Source organism: Coturnix japonica, chromosome 11 (genome assembly GCF_001577835.2).
Source record: "Coturnix japonica isolate 7356 chromosome 11, Coturnix japonica 2.1, whole genome shotgun sequence".
Lineage (NCBI taxonomy): Eukaryota > Metazoa > Chordata > Aves > Galliformes > Phasianidae > Coturnix > Coturnix japonica.
The window spans coordinates 9,668,109-9,686,831 of NC_029526.1; the positions used below are offsets into that span (position 1 = coordinate 9,668,109).

An 18,723-nucleotide genomic window follows, 5' to 3' on the forward strand; every position below is an offset into this window, starting at 1 on the left:
TCCAAGAACAAAAAAACATTCACAAAGGTTTTATTAAAAAAAATTCCTCTTTCACCTCAAACAAGTGAAGCTTAAGCTCGGTACTACTAGGTTATGGTTAGAAAAATGACAATAGTACGGTCATTTCTGAAGGCTATACATTTTAAAATCCCATCAATCGGCATAAACTTGGACTGTGCGAGCATATATAGCAAGTACTTCAGATGTCATTTATTTGGTCCGTCAGATGTACAGTATAGTAGTAGTATCTGAGTTTACAAAACATCAAATATAAATAACCAGAAACTGTAACAATACACAAAAAATTTGCTTCTTACATTGACATACCAGGCAGTACGAGCTGAAAACCTTGAGTAAATTAACAGTTTTACAGTAATGTACATAGTGCCAGTTAAAGTTTAAGAACACTGCTAAAACATGGCACTAATTTGCTTTAGTGAATTTTCTCTTTGTTCAGGGTATGAAAAATGTTTAGGACTAGACTAAAAATACTTTTCTTCAAGCAAAAGAAAAATTTAGGTACTTACAAGTCTGGGCATCAAGTGACGACCCTTTACTAAACCAGATTAGGTTTATTTTTTTTAGATTATTTTTTTTTCCTGTCCTACTGAATTATACTTATAAGGTATTTACACAAAAATAACATGCTTATTTTTATGACTGTTTAAGTAAATACTTATCTGCAAGTATTTAAAATCTATGTTTCTACTACATTTAATATACAGAATTCAACATGGAAAAACTTCTAGAAGAATCTACTGAGATGACAGCTTTATCATCAAGAGAAACAGACAAAAATGATTTAAGCCAATGGTTTGGTATTTCCTCAGAACAAAAGCCTTGCAGTTAGTCTAGTTCTGGACATTTTTCACATCCCCAAATAATATGCTGTTGCTGCATTACATTAACTCAAACATTTTGTCAAACAACATTTTCATGTTCAGTCTAACGCTATGATTTCATCCTGCTCTTCTGTCTGCTCCATACGCACTCTCTTTGTACCGACGCTTTCTTTATCTTCTAGTTTTCTCTTGCGGCTCTTATTTTCTGCATCATCAGCATTACTTGAATGGCCTTCATCTTCAGAATCAATAATAAGTACATCATCTTGATCTGGAGCTGCAAAATACGTATTTTTAATTCCAACGGGTACTGTAAGGATAGTCTGCTCTCAAAACAAAGTGCACACAGGATGCCTCTAATGTAACAAACACATCTCAGAGCACTCTTTATCCATAGTCTTTGTCAACAAACTGCAAGAGTCTTCTGAATTTCTCTAAAACACATGAAATATGCTTTTCATGTGGTTATTCCCTTTTCATTAGGTTGTGGAAAACATTTCAATAACTCAAAAATTCCCATATTTTTAGGAGTTCCCACATTACCTAATGCGAATGCACAATTTTTTGCACGTACAAAGTAGAAGAACTGCATGCTATCTGCTGGAGTCCTTAAGAACCTTTAAACACAAAGCTGTAGGCCATCCTCACTTCTGGTTAGTGCATTCAGTAAAATTCTCCACTAGAAACCATGCTCTATGAGAGAGAAAATGTACAGAGAGGGAAGACTGGAACAGCGGGCAGACTTGAAAGAGCTAACAGACAACAATGGATGGTATAAAGAAGGGAAAGTAGAACCAAATGTGAACTTTCATGACATCTAGTGGACTTCAAGTAGAAACTCATCTTAAGAATTCATCTTGTGCTAGTTTCTAATGCTATCTGGGGCAGAGGGGCTGCTTTGTACTTAATTTGAATCTATATCAGTACTCGTATTTTTGCCATGCCTTACTCAGCAGGTGAAAAATAATTATTTTTAAGCAGGTAGATTTTCGGTTAACCCGTGACACAGAATGAGATGTGATCACAGAGATCCACAAAGTAACTTAATCTGAAGGGAGAAAGCAGCAAACTCGATTCATTTCTGTCACACAATAGGGTGACTGGGAGATAGACAAAATGGGTTTAACTTTATTTAAATCGCCATGCAAATAGTGCATTTCAGTTGACACCCTCTCTCAAGCACCTCCAAGTTACATAATAAGGTGTATTTACTATACACCTTTGAGACAGCCTGTTCATTTTAACTATTCAGTATTATATTTACATGGAGGCATCTTGAGTACCTTTCACTTCATGCTGGCAAAGTGAAGTAACAAAATTCAAGTATTTTAATTGGGCTGAAAGACTATTTCACTTTATTTAATATTGAGTGCTACTTACCTGTTGATGTTGAAGGCTGTGCTCCGTCATCACTACCATTGGTAATGTTTTTGGATGTTGGTTCTGTGGGTTTAGGGCCAACGTTTTCAGGGGTGTCGCCCACAACTTCAAATTCTACATCTTTTTCTAGGTCTTCACTGCAGAAAAAACGTATACCATTTTAAACAACAAAAACATTGCTTTTTCCACAAACAAAACATATCTTTCAAATTATCAGAGTCCCTCCAACTGGGACAAAGTAAGGAAAATATAAGTAAGAAAAGGAAAATCTGTTCATCCCTCCTCTATAATTTGTGCTCTGTCTATTCATGAATACAGTTCCCCCACCAGTGCCATGCCATAAAATACTTAGGAAAGAAAGGAAATCATTACCTTAGATTACTTTTCTTCCTCAATCTCACATTTTTATTTGCACTGAAACTGCAGTGTGTTGATCCACTCTATATAATAAGTGCATTACTTATCCGAAGTTAAATATACACACGGATTATTTCAAAGTGACTTCTCTTTGCATTATCATATCTGAACACATGCAAATGATTTACTACTTCAGCAGGTCTTTATTTGTTTTTACACAGTTGTTTCTCAACTTTCAGCTGCCCTAAAAGCAAATTCAGCTTCACACTATTTTTATGTTGCTTAATGAGCAAACTGTTCAGATACAATATTACCATTTACTTTTGTATTTAAAAGAAAAATTAAGAAAAACAACACATTGAACTATATTCATTTATTTTAAATAAAACATTATATAAGCAAGTTAATGTTTTAGATTTATTCACAAATTCAAAATTCACAACCAGAAACTCCCTGTGGAATTATTCTGTACATATACACAGAGGTCATTATTTCAGAATTCTTACCTATGAAGCACATTGATTAACAGAGTATAATCCTGGAGGAAATCATCTGCTTGTAGCCGAGTGCCATTTCGAATTCCAAACTCTGATAATTTCCTATGGTTATTTGCTAGAAAAATAGTGAAACACGGTGTGTATTTATACAAAGATTGTCTTTACTATTAAGAAATAAGTACTCCAGACGTTTAACTCATAAACTGAACATTAATACTGTCTGAATTGAAAGTAAAAGCTGACATTTAAACCTATCAAAAGTTAAGTCAAAGGATTCTGACTTATTTATGTTGCAAGTGTCATGTTCACTTAACTATTATTACATCTAGGAACATCTGGAGATAATATGTGTACTGCAATAGGGCTTGCAAGCAACATGAAAATAACACAACCTAAGAAACTAAAAATGAGAAAGTGAAAGGGACTACAAAACAGGGGAAGATAACTGCTGTGTTTTTATTGCTGAATGCCTGATTCCTGAGTGGAATCTTGATGCTCCAGTTGAAAGTATTTGATACGGGAAAGCAGAACAGTACACACAGCTAGACAACACCATGAGCTATTCTTAAGCCACTGACATACTTGCAAATTCAGTTCTCTTCAATTATTAGTCTACAGGCTGAGCACTAAACCACTTACTACAATTCCTTATATTTTAGTTTCTTCTCAGTTTTTATCTGCTTTTATCCAAAAAGCTCCAGTACACATACCTTCTGTTTCTCCTTCTTCTGAAGAGATAAGAATGGTTCCCTTTCCATCATCTATCTGTACATCAGGTGCCACCATAGCAAATTTTTCTTTCACTATCTGAAAATATTAATTTCATTATATAATCAATATCTGTTTTTATAATGTTCGTAAGACAAATAACCTTGAACTATGCTGTTTTTCCTGTCCTCGTCCATGTTAAGGCATCTACTAAAAGCTTATACTTTCTTTCTTCTTTCTCATGAAAAAAAACAAACTCATTTTGTTACCTGAGTTCTTGGGATCTAAAAAAATAATGTCTATGACATCTGTGATTTCACCTTTACAATTCCAGATGATGCGCTGATTTGATTTTTTAATTACTTCTTTCATAAAATGGTAGTTTTGGAAATGAGTTGTTACTACAAAACTGTAATACAGCTACTGAATTATTCAAATAAAATGTTTCTATTTTTTTCCTGTTAATTACGAATAGAACTTAAAAAAAAAAACAAAATACATAAGACCCAATACGAGGGCACACAAACAAGATGCATACTGACTAATCTAGCTTTTCTTTTAGTGGAGAAAAACACAAAGAATAGAGCAAATTTGACGAAGCTAACATTCAGTCAAAATATACTGAACAAAATCTTTAATAACGTACAGTACTGGAATTGAAAGCTAAAGCCACAGCTAATATTCAAGATTTACCTTGTCCTGGAGTGTTAGCACAGTAACTTTGTGTACATTAAGTCTCACAGTCACTTCTGGCTTACTTGCACACACATAACAGCTAGGATTTGGTGGATCCAAAGCACAAGGAACCAATAGCTTCTTTTTGGGATTTGGCTGCTTGTTCAAAAATATCTTGAAGACAGACAAGAACGAAACAAGTTATTCTGTAAGTAAAGCACTTAAAACCTGTTTCCCTACAGATTTGTTCTCTTAAGAATCCCAGTTTGTCCTGTTCCCTAATCCTCTTTTACATGCCCACTAAACAGGAGAAAGTGTGTATTACAGCCAGCCCATGATGACACCTGTGCTGACTAATCAGCTACTGCCAAACAGAGCTCTAACATGAAAATAGCATGTTTCAAGCGATGTCAGTCTGATTCTCCCTCTTATCCAGCAGCCAGTTTTCATGAAATCAGATGAACACAATCCTCAAGACTTCCACTTTTCTCTATGTAGTGGGTGAAAGTTCCTAATAGATTCAGAATTACTGAAACAAAATGTGATACGGAGTAAAACTACACACTAGTAAAAGAAGGTTAAATGACTGTAGAATAAATAACGAATAACAAGAAAGAGAAGAATTGTCTTATTCCCACTTACCGTTCTACACTGATCTATTTTTCCTGATAAAATCTTCAAACCCTCCAACACTATCAGACCAGCTATTATTGCATTAGTAGTAGCTATAGCTGGGATAATATTTCCTGCCATTGCTGCAAAAGAAGCAAGAGTGCATGGATTTTTAACAGCAAATGAAATTTCAAGCTTAGATTATTAAATAAAGCAGTACATTTTAACTCTTACACTTGATATCAAATCTGCTCTTCATATTCATACTGAAAACATGCATCCTGAGGTTTGCAGCAGAAGTGACAAAATCCATTGCAGAAGGGTCATCCTGAAGTTAATGGAAAGTGCATTTAAAAATCAGGTTACACATTGGGAAAACTTTGCAACATAAGAGTCTGTATAATATTCCATTTCAAAGTATGTACATTTCTTCATTTAAATAGCAAGTTTAGACAGAACAGCAGTACTTTAAAAGCATGTTTAGAAAATGTATTTAGTATTTTAATGCTGCTTGAGTATATGTTCAAAATAATGTCTAAATAACAGACCTTACAGTGCTTTATGCTTGATTTCAAGCACTGGTGTTTTACAAACAATAAGTATTTTCACCAACTGCTGTCATACTGTTTTTCTATTTTGGCCATCACTCCCCCCTTTCTGACACACCACATTTTTTTCTTACGTCAGGTGACAACTGACTACAGGAAGCTCACACTGTCGCTGGTGCTGAAGAATTCCTTGCTTCTTGTTTTTCTCCTGCAGAACTTGTAATGTGCCACATATCTACTGTCAGAGCTAATTGTGTCCAACTCTAGCTACAAACTACTGTACAAGAACATGTTTTAGAGAGAGTTCCAGCAAAGGAAAAACGGAGTGGCATTATTAACATATTTTCAAATCGAAAATATGGCACCTACTTCTTAATTTGTGCTTTTTAAAGTTAGTAAATTATTTTACATCACAATACTTAATCCACACATGTAATGTCATATCAAGTACCTAAGGCACGTATTTGTTTACTTACAGATAGGGCTTTTAGTGATGTGTCAGATATTTTTGTCCTTAGCAGCACTATGCTGTAATTAAACTCCATGACTCCAACATTTGCATTAAGTACACAGAATATGAAGTGTTTCTATGAGGTAAACTAACCTTATCCCATATAAGCTCAGCCCCATCACCTTTCTCAGCCAGGTGATGTCTCAGGGTTTCGACACTCTTTGAGAATAAGTGTGCATAGCTCTTGACATCGAGAACCTGCTGATCTTTCAAAACTGAGGATTCATTTTGTTGGTCAGGTACATTTTTCTCTTCAGGAAAAGAAAAACAAAAACAAAAAACAACCAGGAATATTTATAAACTCCAAAAAAAATTTCTCAAAGAACTCAGAATTTGCTGATTCAACAAAATTAAATGTTTTCTAAACTGAAGAACAGCTCTTTTAAGCTATAGCTGCCCTGAGGTTTGTTTTTTCCAGTCTGCAACTAACAGCTGTACTTCAGGGCATCAATAGATGTGCACAAGCTAAAACAAATGTCGGTTTTCGGCTTTTAGATAAAATGTATCAGTGTGTGCCCTAACGTCCCCTAGAATAAACTGGCATGCAACTTTGTGAAATAGCAATTCTCCATAACCAATACTGATTATTCAAAAGAAAAATTCCCAAATAGTTTTTAGAAAAAATGTTTTCTATATAGAGAAAAAAATTTATCTTCAGGAGTTATGAAGAAGCAGCGTGTTCAGTATCAGTACCCAATTGTGACAGTGGGAAAACATACTTGTCACAGAGCTGCATTAACAAACAAGAAATGCGACTTACAAGTATGTACCAGGAAGAGAAACAATTACCTTGATTTTGTATTTCAGCCCAATCCAGTGGCACTGGAGGCTTTCTCTTCCTCCACAGCTTATCCATGGTCAGCAAATATCTAATGTCATCTTTGAAAAGCTGGGAAACATTAAAACAGATATCTTTTATTTTTTCATCTCCTTTGAAAATGAAAAAACAGCATTAGATGTATGAGTTTTTGCTTTTCTCCATGATAATATTTTAAACAAGACATACAAAATCAAACTCCACAAGAACAAACTCTCAATGCTTTGAGCAGAAAGTACATAGTTCTCATTAATTTGGGGGGCACCCAAATCAAGAAACTGTCACCTAAACTGTGTGTCCATGCGAAGCTATCACTACAGCTATCTGTATACTGTCCCCCTACAATACTGTTACCTATATGCCACTTAATTTCAAGAGGAAAATTACTATTCTCTATCAGTACTACAGTCTAAACTAATTTCCTCTCTGTAAACACTTTTTGCAACTACTTAGAAGCAAAACTCCACAGAATTTATGTTTTCTGATACCAGCATCTGGTTATATACAGGATGTGAATTATATATTTCTGATCCTCAGACTGGTTCTGATAAGGCACAGTGAGACTTCTACAGAACTCAAGAGAAGACCTTATCGTATCAGAACAACTCAGCTGAGTTTTTTTCCTCTACAATACGGACAAGCTGCTGAAGCTGTCCATACAGACACAAACAGAATGCCCTAAGACAAGCAAATGTCCAACACAAGACCAACACAACAGCAAACTGATCAAGCTGTAATACAATGGCATGACTGATGCCTCATGTTTAGTGTTCAAACTGGATTTTAACTGAACTTTAAAACTTCTCATACACTTCAAATAAAGACATTTACTAGGGGTAAAAAATGTACCTTGGTAAAAAGCTTAACTGGATCATATCCAGTTGATTTAGCCCATTCCTTTGTTGAAACACGTTTAATCTCACCATCTTCATTTGATGCTCGTGCTCTGGCTTCAGCTTCTGCTGGCTCCCCTATAAATAAAGCATTAACAGAATATGTTAGTTAACAGGACAAAAAAGGAAAATGAATCCAAATATTTCCCACAGTGTCAACGATCAAAATTATTCAAGCACCATAAAATGGCCTTACTGTTCCCAATAAAAGCTAAATTAGACACAGTGCAACTGTGACTGTTCATTTCTACAACTACAGTTCACTAGTTTAACTTAATGCTTATTCTTTTCCTGGCAGAAACAATGAGCGATTGTTTCCTACTTATTTTCTTCCTGCTGTGTTGTGATTTCAGAAATCTCCAACAATCTCCTTTTAGTAGTCTTTTTTCCTGGCTTAAGAGTCTTAGTCTTGTTAGAACTTTAAGACAGATTATCAGCTTCCTACCTCTGGTCATCCCTACATGATAATATTCTGTCCATACAGGTGCTGTTCATTTTCATTTCTTTCCTAGTCACTTCAGCAACCGTTATCTTGGCTACTGGTAAGCAGCAAGTTGGTGTTTTCGGACAACTATTAAAGTCTTGACTGAGTGAAGGAAATCAACTCAGAAAATCATTTCATGTGCAAATCTGTGAATGTTCTCCCCTCTCCAACGCACCATTTTATCTGCACCAAAATCTACCTAGCATTTCACTGTCTAGTCATTTTGTATTGTGAAGCCACCTTCTACTTTTAATTTTTAACCATCATCTTTATTATTCTGAGGAAGTTTGCTTATTCATGTCTGCTGAACAGCACTGGGATACTCCTCTAATAACCATTTATCTCTATCATTTATGTATCTCATCCACTTCAGAATCTTCATTCTTTTTTCCCTACAAGACATCTTGGTTTCTTCAGGTTCCTTACAAAAAGAGTGCTACCTGCAGATTCATAACAGACTAAACTAGATATGCTTGTCCACAAGTTTGTCAGTGCCTTCAAAAGACCCTAAAAGACACACAACACAGTTTCCTTTTCCCTTACTTTTCCTTGACATACTATAGAAGGTCCCCTGACTCTTACCAGCACTAAAGCAACTGACAGTTTGATCACTGCAGAGATGAGGCCAAAGCTCAGTGCTCCCTCTAATTGCTCTGGGATCCCTCTTCCAGTGAGCAGCAACATGCCTGCTGCCTTCAAGTACTCCTGCAGCTACTGCTGTAAATGACTTTATGTGCCACTCTCTTAAGAGCCAGCTATTTGCTCAGAATGCCCCACAGGAACAATTCATTACATGAATATTTTTGAACATCAGATAACTCTGAAGCTCTTCTTAAGCTTCCTCTCCCAAGATCGTCATTTAAAAGGATCCAGAAGGAGAAGCGGTAAAGCTGCGTATTCACCATTACAGTAACTATAGCTACTGTCCATATAAAAAAATGCAGAATAACTACAAAAACATCACAAAAATGGGCATCTTTCCTATGCAGATGAACATGGAAGTGTCTCAAACTAGAAGAGTTCAGACTTGACCCCCTGTTTCCCAGTTTGTCAGTCCCTCAGCTAGGAGCTGAAAATGAAGCGTGACCACAAACAGCACTCAGTTTTCAGTCCCTGGTTCAGAAACCAAGCCTCCCACACAAAGATCTCAGTATACACTGTGCATCAAGTTAACTTAAAAACAAACAAAAACCAACCAATTAAACAAAGGCCAAATCAATGTAAACTTTGAATACATAGTAGTATGACGCACACAAAGGGGACCTGCTGCTTGCACACCCTACATTCATGTTCATGAGTGCTTTAAGTGGAATCCTCTTAAAAGAAAATGAGGCTGAATATAACTTTAAGAAATGGACAGCAGCAAGTCAATCTCTGACACGTTTCAGTAACAAGGTAAGTACAGTCTGTATCACACTTACAGGCAGCTTCAGGATCAGCTCTGTCAGGAGAGACTTCTTGATCAGCATCTTCTTCTCCAAACAACTGACTGCATAGCAATTAAGAACACAACAATAGATTTTAATCATATCTTAAAGACTGAAGTATTTGTTAACTGGCATACACCCACTTTAGAATTCTTGCTATCAGAGTGCTACTTCTTTCACTGCATTTTAAATTGCTGGAATTCATCGCATGCAGACTTAACATGCACCGTGTAGAAGATCCAACAGAAAAATGAATTTAGGAAAACATGTGCATGTAACTGCCCCAATAGTTCATCTATCTCCACAATCCCAGCAAAGCTCACTGTTTCAAAGTCGTTCTTCTCTGCCCTATTTCTGTGATACCAGAACAAGGCTTAAGTACTAACTGACATGCTATCTGTGTATTCAAAAAACAGAACAGACTTCAAAGAACTGGAGGCTTTTGCTATTATCTACATTGGTTTTCAAATTGTGTCCTTAATTTCTCAATCTGTAATTTCAGAAACCAACACAAAGAGAGTGAGTCACAGTCCCTATTTGGAAAGAAAAAAGGGAAAAAAAGACTTACTTAAACAAATACTTGGCCCACACAATGCAGTGGATAGGTTCTGATGGCGTGTTACGGATTGTGCAGCCTGGAAAAGTCTTCTGAGTTGGTTTAGGATGACATTCATAACATTCTGTCACTCCCTGGTGAAAAGTGAGATATTTACTCATCACACCATGATGCTACCCATAGAATACGCTACTATGTGATGCACTGTAACTTTATCTCAAAGCACCCAACTCTGTTGTCTAAAATAGCCAATGATTTAAACTTAAAGTGACAGGAGTAGAACACAACCTGACCTTCTTAATAACTGTCACTTGACCAAGGTAGCCTGCAGTTCCGCTCTCTATAAGAGGAACATCAGCAGCCAGACACATCCTGTTCACATGGTTACGGGCAGCTGCAAAGCAAGAAGTTTGATAGAAATATGAGTAAGTCGAAATAAGTTTGACTTCTACAATCACAAGCTAGACTCCTAACACACACATTTGTCCTGGATTTGCCTTATTTCACTAGAGACAGTGTTACGCCTCTTTCACAAAGTCCATTCTGCAACTGATACAAAATATACTGATGCTACAAAATACAGCAGATAATTTAATAAAGTTATGTGTTTACACAAAATACTGATCAGTTTCCACAAAGCAGTAACACAGCAGACATGTTTACTTTCAAAGCACCTGTAACGGCTCTGACTACGCTTTCAATGTTCTAAGTGCACAAAAGCATTAGTTAAACCAAAGCTGTGTTAAGAGGATACTTATTTGATACTGCTCAAGAACTAGTAGCAGAACACATCAGAGTTCTGTTCCCATGAACAAGCAACAGCACTTTCACCTTCAATACAAAATCATAATGAAAACTTCACCTCTGTTATCCAGAGCATTCATAACCAACGTAAACTGGCGGAAGAACTCTACGTTATAGTCAGGGCTACAGAAAAGAAAAACAACATTCAAAATGGTACATCAAAGTTGTTGGTTATTGTGCCACAAAAGAAACAATACACACGGAAAGGGCAGACTGATGTTCAAGTATGGATTACATACACCATAGATTTACTGATAGCTTTTAAGCACCCCATTTGTTTTCAGCCCATTTTAAAGCTAGGTCAAAGCATGACTGTTATGTCACTGCAAGGATGCTATTCCAATTACTGACACTTTGACCAATGAAACAGGCAGGCAAAAAAGTGTTTATACTGCTCTTATCTAATGAGTAAATTGGATGATCTCTGATAACTGACCTTAAAAACCGCCAGCAGAGAGTAAGATGTGCACGCTGTAATTACCACAGCTCATCAGACTGCTGATATCTCATTACAGTGGGAGAGCTCAATTGGTTTTGATTGTGCCTGCATACCCTTAGAGGCCAAGATGAGGGACATGAAAATCCTGACACCTCATCGTCTTCACATTGCATTTGTCTGACTTAAATAAGGCAGCAGCAAAGATGACAGAGAAGCGAGGAAACAGGATTAATGGTTTTATAGTTTTAGGAGAAGGATGCAACGAGCCAATGTTTCAGTGGCTGATGGCAACATCAGAGCTGAAACTTTAATATTAATAGAGAATGTGACCTTTTGTAAGAACTGGACAAATACACATTAATAGCTGGGAAACAACTAATGAAGAGCTACTTGATCTTGCACTTCACTGACTTGTTATGGACCATGAAGTTTAGATTTTAACAATTTGGTAACTGAGCGATATTTACAGCTGCCTTCCAACCCCAACCATTCCACCATTCTATGCCCTATGCACGACAAAGCTTCTGTTTTGGTTGTGTTTGTGTTTTTTTTTTATAATTTTTAATCAAATACTCAACATTCACACTAATTCTCCTCTAATTATCACTCCTGACATCATGTAAAGAAATCTTTACAGCATAGAATCTCAAGCAGTAAAGTTGCTAATAAAGTGAGAATGAGGCACAAGCAAATAACTACAGCTACCAGAACTTAATTAAATTCATGCAAAATCCACACTCCCACTCAGTGCAATGCAGTCTCATATTTACAGCTACCTTATTGCGGAAGGTTTGTGAGGTACCTTAAAGCACACCACTGCAGCATTTAAATAACAGTACTTGCAAATCAGAACACGTAATTAGAGCTTAAAAACAAACATACTTCATGATGCTATCATGGTAAGCTATAATATTAGCTTCTGGATAAAACTGTAACACGCTTTCCTTGGCAACCTAGAAATAAAAACAAAACAAAACAAAAACAAAAACAACACTTATTATTTCTTCCTTCTTTCTAAAGAGACTCAGTACCAGTTGAGCACTGAGTACATTGACTACCTTAGAGATTTTAATACTTTTAAATGAAACTTGGCTGACAGCCACAAGCAACCAACCACCACTTACCTCTCAGCAGCACCAACACAACTGTGACAGCTTTCTAACAACGGCCACAAAATAACACCAAGCAAGTAAAACGTGAGCTTTGGCTTGCTCCTCACCTGTGCTTTTGATCTTCCAACATGTCTCTTTTGAAACAAGAACTGCCTGTTGAGATTGCTGACATCAATAGTATCCAAATCGATCTACAAACACACAAAAAGAGCCATTTCACTTCTGCAGAAATAAAAGGAACAAAGCCATCGACAGACGAATGTGATTAACTAAATGGCAAAAGCTGTACAGTCTGCTTTTTGGCCCTCCATACTCTTGCAACATTTACACAACAACTGTAGAAGCATCACGATCTTCAGGGAGAAAGGATCTTTATTTAAATGATTATTAACAGTGGAACCACACCTCAAATATCGAGAGCTTTATGACAACAAACTTCCTTTGGAGAGTCCCTACTAAAAATGTACATCAGTACAAAAGTACGTCACACATTTCCCATGGAGGACTCGTTGCACACAAGATCAAAGTCCCAACTTGATGTAATCTGAAGGAAGTATTTATTTAAATATTTAATTAAGTATTTAATGTAAGGATTCAAATTTAACGTGCTGAACACTCTACTAGCCAGAGAGTCTCAGTTAAATGCTGCATAAAAGCACCCGTGGAAACTGAGCGCACAGAAAATATCAGCTGCTTCAGGAAGGTGTGAAGAGGTAGAGGTTGTCAATCTGTATCACTCATCGTGCCCCCAACCACTCATGCTTTGGTAACCGCCACCAGAAGCGATATCTGCCCAATAATACACTTCCAGCTCCCTTCCCATACGACAGCCGTAAGGTTGGCTCAGTCCAAGGCCCCGAAGGTCGGGAACTTCAAGAGAAACTAAGTGCAAACTTCTGTTGATGTCCAACTCCCAAGAAAGCCTTCAGCCCTTTAACTGGAGGCTGCAACTGCCATAAGCTGCAAATGAAAACTGATCTCAAACAGCACTGCCAAGACAGAAAAGGTAATGGAAATTTTTCTCCAAAGAGAATACTTGAGACCATTGGACTCCAACCAAAGCTACAGTTCAGCTGTGAATGATCCAAATTTGACAGTCCTTAAGCTAAAGCAACTTCACGCTGCTCTCATTTTTGAAAGCTAGAAGGAACTTCCTAAGAATAAACGTTGGTGTTCTGAGCGCAGACTTGTATTTTGACATGTAATTCTGTACTACACTCAACAAAGTACATTTAGTTAAGCTTCATGGTTCTGAAGGGCTCCTGTTCAAAACTGTTTCTCTTTTTTAGCCTTAATGCTGTGACAAATAAAGAAATAACCCCACAGCTTACTTATAAAAACAAGAAGTATTCTCAGACACCTGAGCTTGTTGATCTATATCAACCAAAGGAAAGCCCAGGAAACATCAAAATTGCCTGTTGGCACAATTCTGCTCCTGCTCTCACCTTGTCTCTCACCCATCCATTCCATACGCTATCACAATGTTACTCCACTACATAAAACAGGAATATTTTTAAACTAACATGGCTCTGATCCAACACACACTGAAGGTAATGGAATCCAACGGAGGCAGCCTTCAAAGACAATTAAAAAGATCTAACCAAAGCAAAGGAGACAATAAGCATACGCCAATGAGATCCATGCTTAACGACTAACTGGAAAACCAGGACATACTAAACTGCACGTTAGCGGACTGCAGAAGAACACAAGTGACAGAATAAGGTAGAAGAGAAAAAAGGAGGAACAGAAAACAGTGCAGAAATCACATATTTCTGCTCTCACACCATGTTAAAATTTGGTAGGCTCCCACTGGCAGACACAAACCAAAAGGACAATGTGGAATTACACCCCAGAATTCCATTTGGGAGCAAAGCCCGAGCTGTACAAACGAGAGGCAGCCGGGCTCTCCTACCAGCTGGCAGGGCTGAGAGAAGCTGCTTCTGCCAAGCTCTGCTCAACAAGTCTGAACGCAGGGACAAACTCCTTATGTGTCGTATGAAAGCGACTCCTGGCAGAGCAGCACCGAGCTCAAACACAGACAGCACAACAGCCCCATTTGCACTCCGCGGCTCCTTAACGTGAAGTTATGCAAACAGTTCGCTTCACTTCTTCCAGATGGAATAAAAGCCACGAGGTCGGGCCGCTCCGTCCCGCGCCCAGTGCCAGCCTCAGTTCCGCCCTTCGTACACTCACGGATGAGCTCCAGGAAGCAAAAGCGAAAGCATCGGTGCGCGGGAAGCTCCACTTCGGCCCTGCAGCACGGCCGGTTTAACAGCCCAGCGTCTAAAAGCACCGCTCCGTCCCGCTAAGGCCCATCCCCAGCCCACTGAGCTCCGCACCCATTAAGCCGCACTAAGTCAAACGAGGGGACGGCGGGCAGCGCATCGCCGCTTCCCAGCCTGCAACTACGGCTCTAGGGAGGCACGGCCGGGTTGCAAAGAGGCCCCGTGCGGCCGCTCGCTGTGCCCATGAAGGGGGTTGGGGGCGGATGGCGGCTCGGGCCGCAGCTCTTTGTGCACAGCCCGGCCCGGCCGCTTTGGCGGGCGAGCAGCAGTTTGAAAACACGCAGACAATGCGGCCGGGAGGGGCCGCACCGCAACAGCACAGCACAGCACAGCACAGCAATACACCGCAACACAGCACAGCACAGCACAGAACAGCAATACACCGCAACACACCGTAACACAGCACAGCACAGCCCTGCAGAACACACCACAGCGCAGCGCAGCGCCCCCGCCGCGCACCGAGTGTCGCCCCAGGACCCGCCCGGCCCGTTCCCCGCCCCCCGACCCTCCTCGCGCCCCCGGCCCCGGCCCCGGCCCTCACCACGTCGATGTTGCCGAAGCCGGTGAGCACCAGGTCCTTGAGAAGCTCGCAGCCGATGCCTCCGGCCCCCACCACCAAGAGCCGCGCTTGGGCCACGGCCTCGGCCAGCTCGCTGCCCAGGGGGCCCGACGCGGGCGCGGACATGACGGCGGGCGACGAACGGCAGCGGGCGGAACGAGCGGCGCCGTGCGGCTCTGCTCAGCCGGGCCGCGCTTGAGACCAGAGCGGCGGCCGCCCGCCCTTGCCACAGCGCCCCCTGGCGGCTGGAGGTCCGCGGCCCGCTGCAGCGGCGGCCCAGATGGATGGCGGCGGCGGACGCCGCAGGTCGGGACAGCCGGGATTCATGAGTTCGAGCCCCGCGCCGCCATTCACCGCGCGGAGAGAACGGGTGTGCCCCGGTGGCGCAGTGGTGGCAATGCCGCGTTGCAACACCGGAGGACCCGGGTTCGAATCCCCCCTGTGGCACAAGTGGTAGCAGTGCCGCTCTGCTACACAGAGGCTCGAATCCCGGGGGTTGGACTCGATGATCTCTAAGGTCCCTTCCAACCCGCACCAGACTGTGATACTATGACACTATGAAAACACTGCCAGTACATTGATTTATACTGTGACATTAAACCTGTGCAAAAAGCTTAAGGCTAACTTAAATGACTGCTCCATTAATCCTCCATTAAAACAGCAAGGAGTGCTAGCAGAAACTTTCCCCTTTTCTCCACTCAGTGCAATGCAATGACCATCAGAGCTCATCCAGTCCAGCAAACACAACATCCTTCACTCTAAGAGCATACAGATTGTTTTCAAATACTTACATTGAGCTTCTCACTGCCAGTAGTTTGTAACACCTGGATCCCATTTGATTGACGACCACCAGCAGGATCACTAAGTGCAATTAAGCTGCCCTTTTCTCTTATTTTCTTCCCCAAGCTTTTACAAACATAACCAGCATAATCCCCACACTTAGAATTCCCTCTTTGAGCAAAGCAAGTCTTTTGTTGCCACGTTTTGCAGCCATCCCAATGGACACATTGGCCATTCTAGGAAATAAGCACCACGCCAACAAATGAATTTCAGTTTTCACCACATTTAAGGAAAAAACTTGCATAATCACATACTTTCAACTGTAGGAAAAAATCAAACCAAAGCACGGCAACCCAACAAATGACAGACTTTCCACCTATTTAGAGAAACACGATTTATTTAAATAATTTCTGGTCAGGGTCTTCTTGTACAAAAATAAACTCTTCCAGAGGGGTTTGATGGTTTGTTGGCCAACAGCTCTGCTCACACGTATAAACTATCACAGTCCCAAATTCCACTGAGAGGTCTAAAAACAAAACAATAAAGATACGTACTGTATTAGAAGAATGCCTCACTTGGTGGTTATTGCTTATCACTGCAGTTCAACCTTCCAATCCAGAACGCATTTGTCCATATCCAGCCTCCTTTATACATTTTCTTATTTCAAAGATTTTAAAGTAGCATGACTGAGAATTTTCAAAGAGCTTCTTAGGTGCCTGAAGTCCTACACGGCAATATTTATTATTTTCCAAAGCATTATTTCACAGAATCATAGAATGGCTTAAATTGGAAGGGACCTCAAGGACCATCAAGTTCCAGTGTCCCTTTTCTCCTTTCTCCTTTAGCAGGGGAGGTATGCTTTCATTTAACAGGCAATAAATTGCCTGCTACATGATTATATCCATAATCTCGGTGGATTTAAGTATCCATTTGTAACCTACATAATTCTATGACCACTACAGTTAAGCACATCAGTGCCTATGGTTAACAAGAAACAATCCAAATTACACATTAGTGAACCTTACCAATATACTTTTAATACTCATTCAGCTAAGCCCAAAGTCAATACCTGCATCACCCCGCAGCATGCTGACCATTGCTGGCATAAGCTGAAACTCGAATATTCTCTTGCTTCCACAGTTACTGCAGGCTGGAATACTGTTGTTAAAGTTAGCTGGAGGACACGTTATGAACAAAGGCTGACCACCCCAAGAGTATCTAAGAGAAAAAAAAAGAAAAAATGTATTTATTCATTGTATCTCAAGTAACTAGGAAAAAAAAACACAAACACTGTTAGCAGCCAGTCACCTGCCTGTGCTTCAGATGAGTCACTCAACAAAAATTAAAGATAGGAAAAGGGGACAGTGAAAGGTCAACATTCGGAAAGTCTTAAGGAAAGAGATGGATCTAAAGGGGTGAATGGCTTAAACTGACACCTCCAGAGCGTGCTAAACATGACTCAGTTACACCAACTACATCTGCAGGGGATTCTGTGTTTGCTGATAGCTCAAGAGACATCTGGCAGCCCAGAAGAAATAGAGGCCTAACATTTTTCTTACATACATATTGTATATAACCATAATACTCTTGAAGGGAAATGGGGGCTAATAAAGACTACAACTAGCAGTACTCATAGAAATCACCTGAAGCAACTTTACACAAAAGAAAAATACAAAGAGCAAAGTGACAGATTCAGATAACTGTGGAAGTAGTCATCAAAACTCAGCAAATTGTTCAATTAGGAAAAATAAGTAAATACATCCAATTCAATTGTTTATTTTTATTTACTGACAGCCTCCATCTATGTCCTGCCTCTCCCTGTTGCAATCAGCTGATCAAACATACCTTAAAATCTGCTCTGGACAGACAGATATTCTTTTCATAAACTTATGGAATGTGTGGTCCTCACTGACTTCACTCTTCTCATACTTCTCATTACTATGTTCACCAGCAAAACTATGAGAAAAAAGCACAAACCAGAAGTCCAAATTCAGTATAACAGGCATGCTTTAAATGTGTTCCAGTTAATAGAACCCCATGTTAAATTATATTATGTACATGAAAAAAAAGCCAAATGTTAAATCAAGGGGCAATCACTGCTCCAGCTTGCAGGTAAACATTCTACCTCCAGCTCCACTATATGTTGCCAACAGTTTCAAACTGTGATAAGACATTCATACCTAACAGATACCTGCTTATACTTAAGGGTAAGTGCTCAGTGTGGTCACCTATGTTAAAACAGGAAATACATTCAGTACCTACACCCAGAAATTGTTTTCCTGACCACTTCTTTATCAAAAACCCTGAGTAACTGCAGCCATCATCCCAGTCTTTAGTCAAAATCCCTGAGCTCCTCAGCTCTTAAAAATGCAACCAGAATAACAAAATCTGTAGCATCGTAAAGGAAAAAAGAAGTCAAATGTCCAAATGTCACAAT

The 18,723-nt window shown here is 39.5% G+C and overlaps 3 protein-coding genes across 3 annotated transcripts in view; all 3 read right to left on the reverse strand.

The window, feature by feature from the left end:
- UBA2 (ubiquitin like modifier activating enzyme 2) lies at nt 1-15,709 on the reverse strand. Its single transcript, XM_015873988.2, has 17 exons — nt 15,489-15,709; nt 12,770-12,853; nt 12,433-12,503; nt 11,170-11,234; nt 10,601-10,701; nt 10,320-10,441; nt 9,746-9,813; nt 7,797-7,918; nt 6,920-7,019; nt 6,224-6,381; nt 5,306-5,399; nt 5,102-5,214; nt 4,478-4,633; nt 3,787-3,883; nt 3,086-3,191; nt 2,223-2,359; nt 1-1,119 (listed from the first exon to the last, which is right to left on the reverse strand). Exons 1-17 carry the CDS (start codon nt 15,630-15,632, stop codon nt 941-943), a joined length of 1,917 nt encoding a protein of 638 aa, XP_015729474.1. The 5' UTR covers nt 15,633-15,709; the 3' UTR covers nt 1-940.
- The window catches only part of LOC107319292 (fatty acyl-CoA hydrolase precursor, medium chain-like), a 19,319-nt gene continuing 11,357 nt past the window's right edge, over nt 10,762-18,723 (reverse strand). The window contains exon 15 of the mRNA XM_015873989.2: nt 10,762-10,813. Coding sequence (XP_015729475.1) covers nt 10,777-10,813 — 37 coding nt within the window. The 3' untranslated portion in view covers nt 10,762-10,776. The remainder of the gene's footprint in view (nt 10,814-18,723) is intronic.
- Nucleotides 16,666-18,723, reverse strand: part of PDCD2L (programmed cell death 2 like) — a 5,000-nt gene continuing 2,942 nt past the window's right edge. The window contains exons 5-7 of the mRNA XM_015873991.2: nt 18,132-18,242; nt 17,356-17,504; nt 16,666-16,812 (exon numbers count right to left, since the gene is read on the reverse strand). Coding sequence (XP_015729477.1) covers nt 16,682-16,812; nt 17,356-17,504; nt 18,132-18,242 — 391 coding nt within the window. The 3' untranslated portion in view covers nt 16,666-16,681. The remainder of the gene's footprint in view (nt 16,813-17,355; nt 17,505-18,131; nt 18,243-18,723) is intronic.

Bases quoted from the DNA above. Each gene is read 5' to 3' on its own strand.
- UBA2 (XM_015873988.2), bottom strand. From the start codon at position 15,632: ATGTCCGCGCCCGCGTCGGGCCCCCTGGGCAGCGAGCTGGCCGAGGCC. The intron at 11,235-12,432 runs GTATGTTTGTTT...TCTTTTCTGTAG, and splicing joins TACCATGATAGCATCATGAA to CCCTGACTATAACGTAGAGT. The intron at 1,120-2,222 runs GTAAGTAGCACT...CGTATTTTGCAG, and splicing joins ACAGCCTTCAACATCAACAG to CTCCAGATCAAGATGATGTA.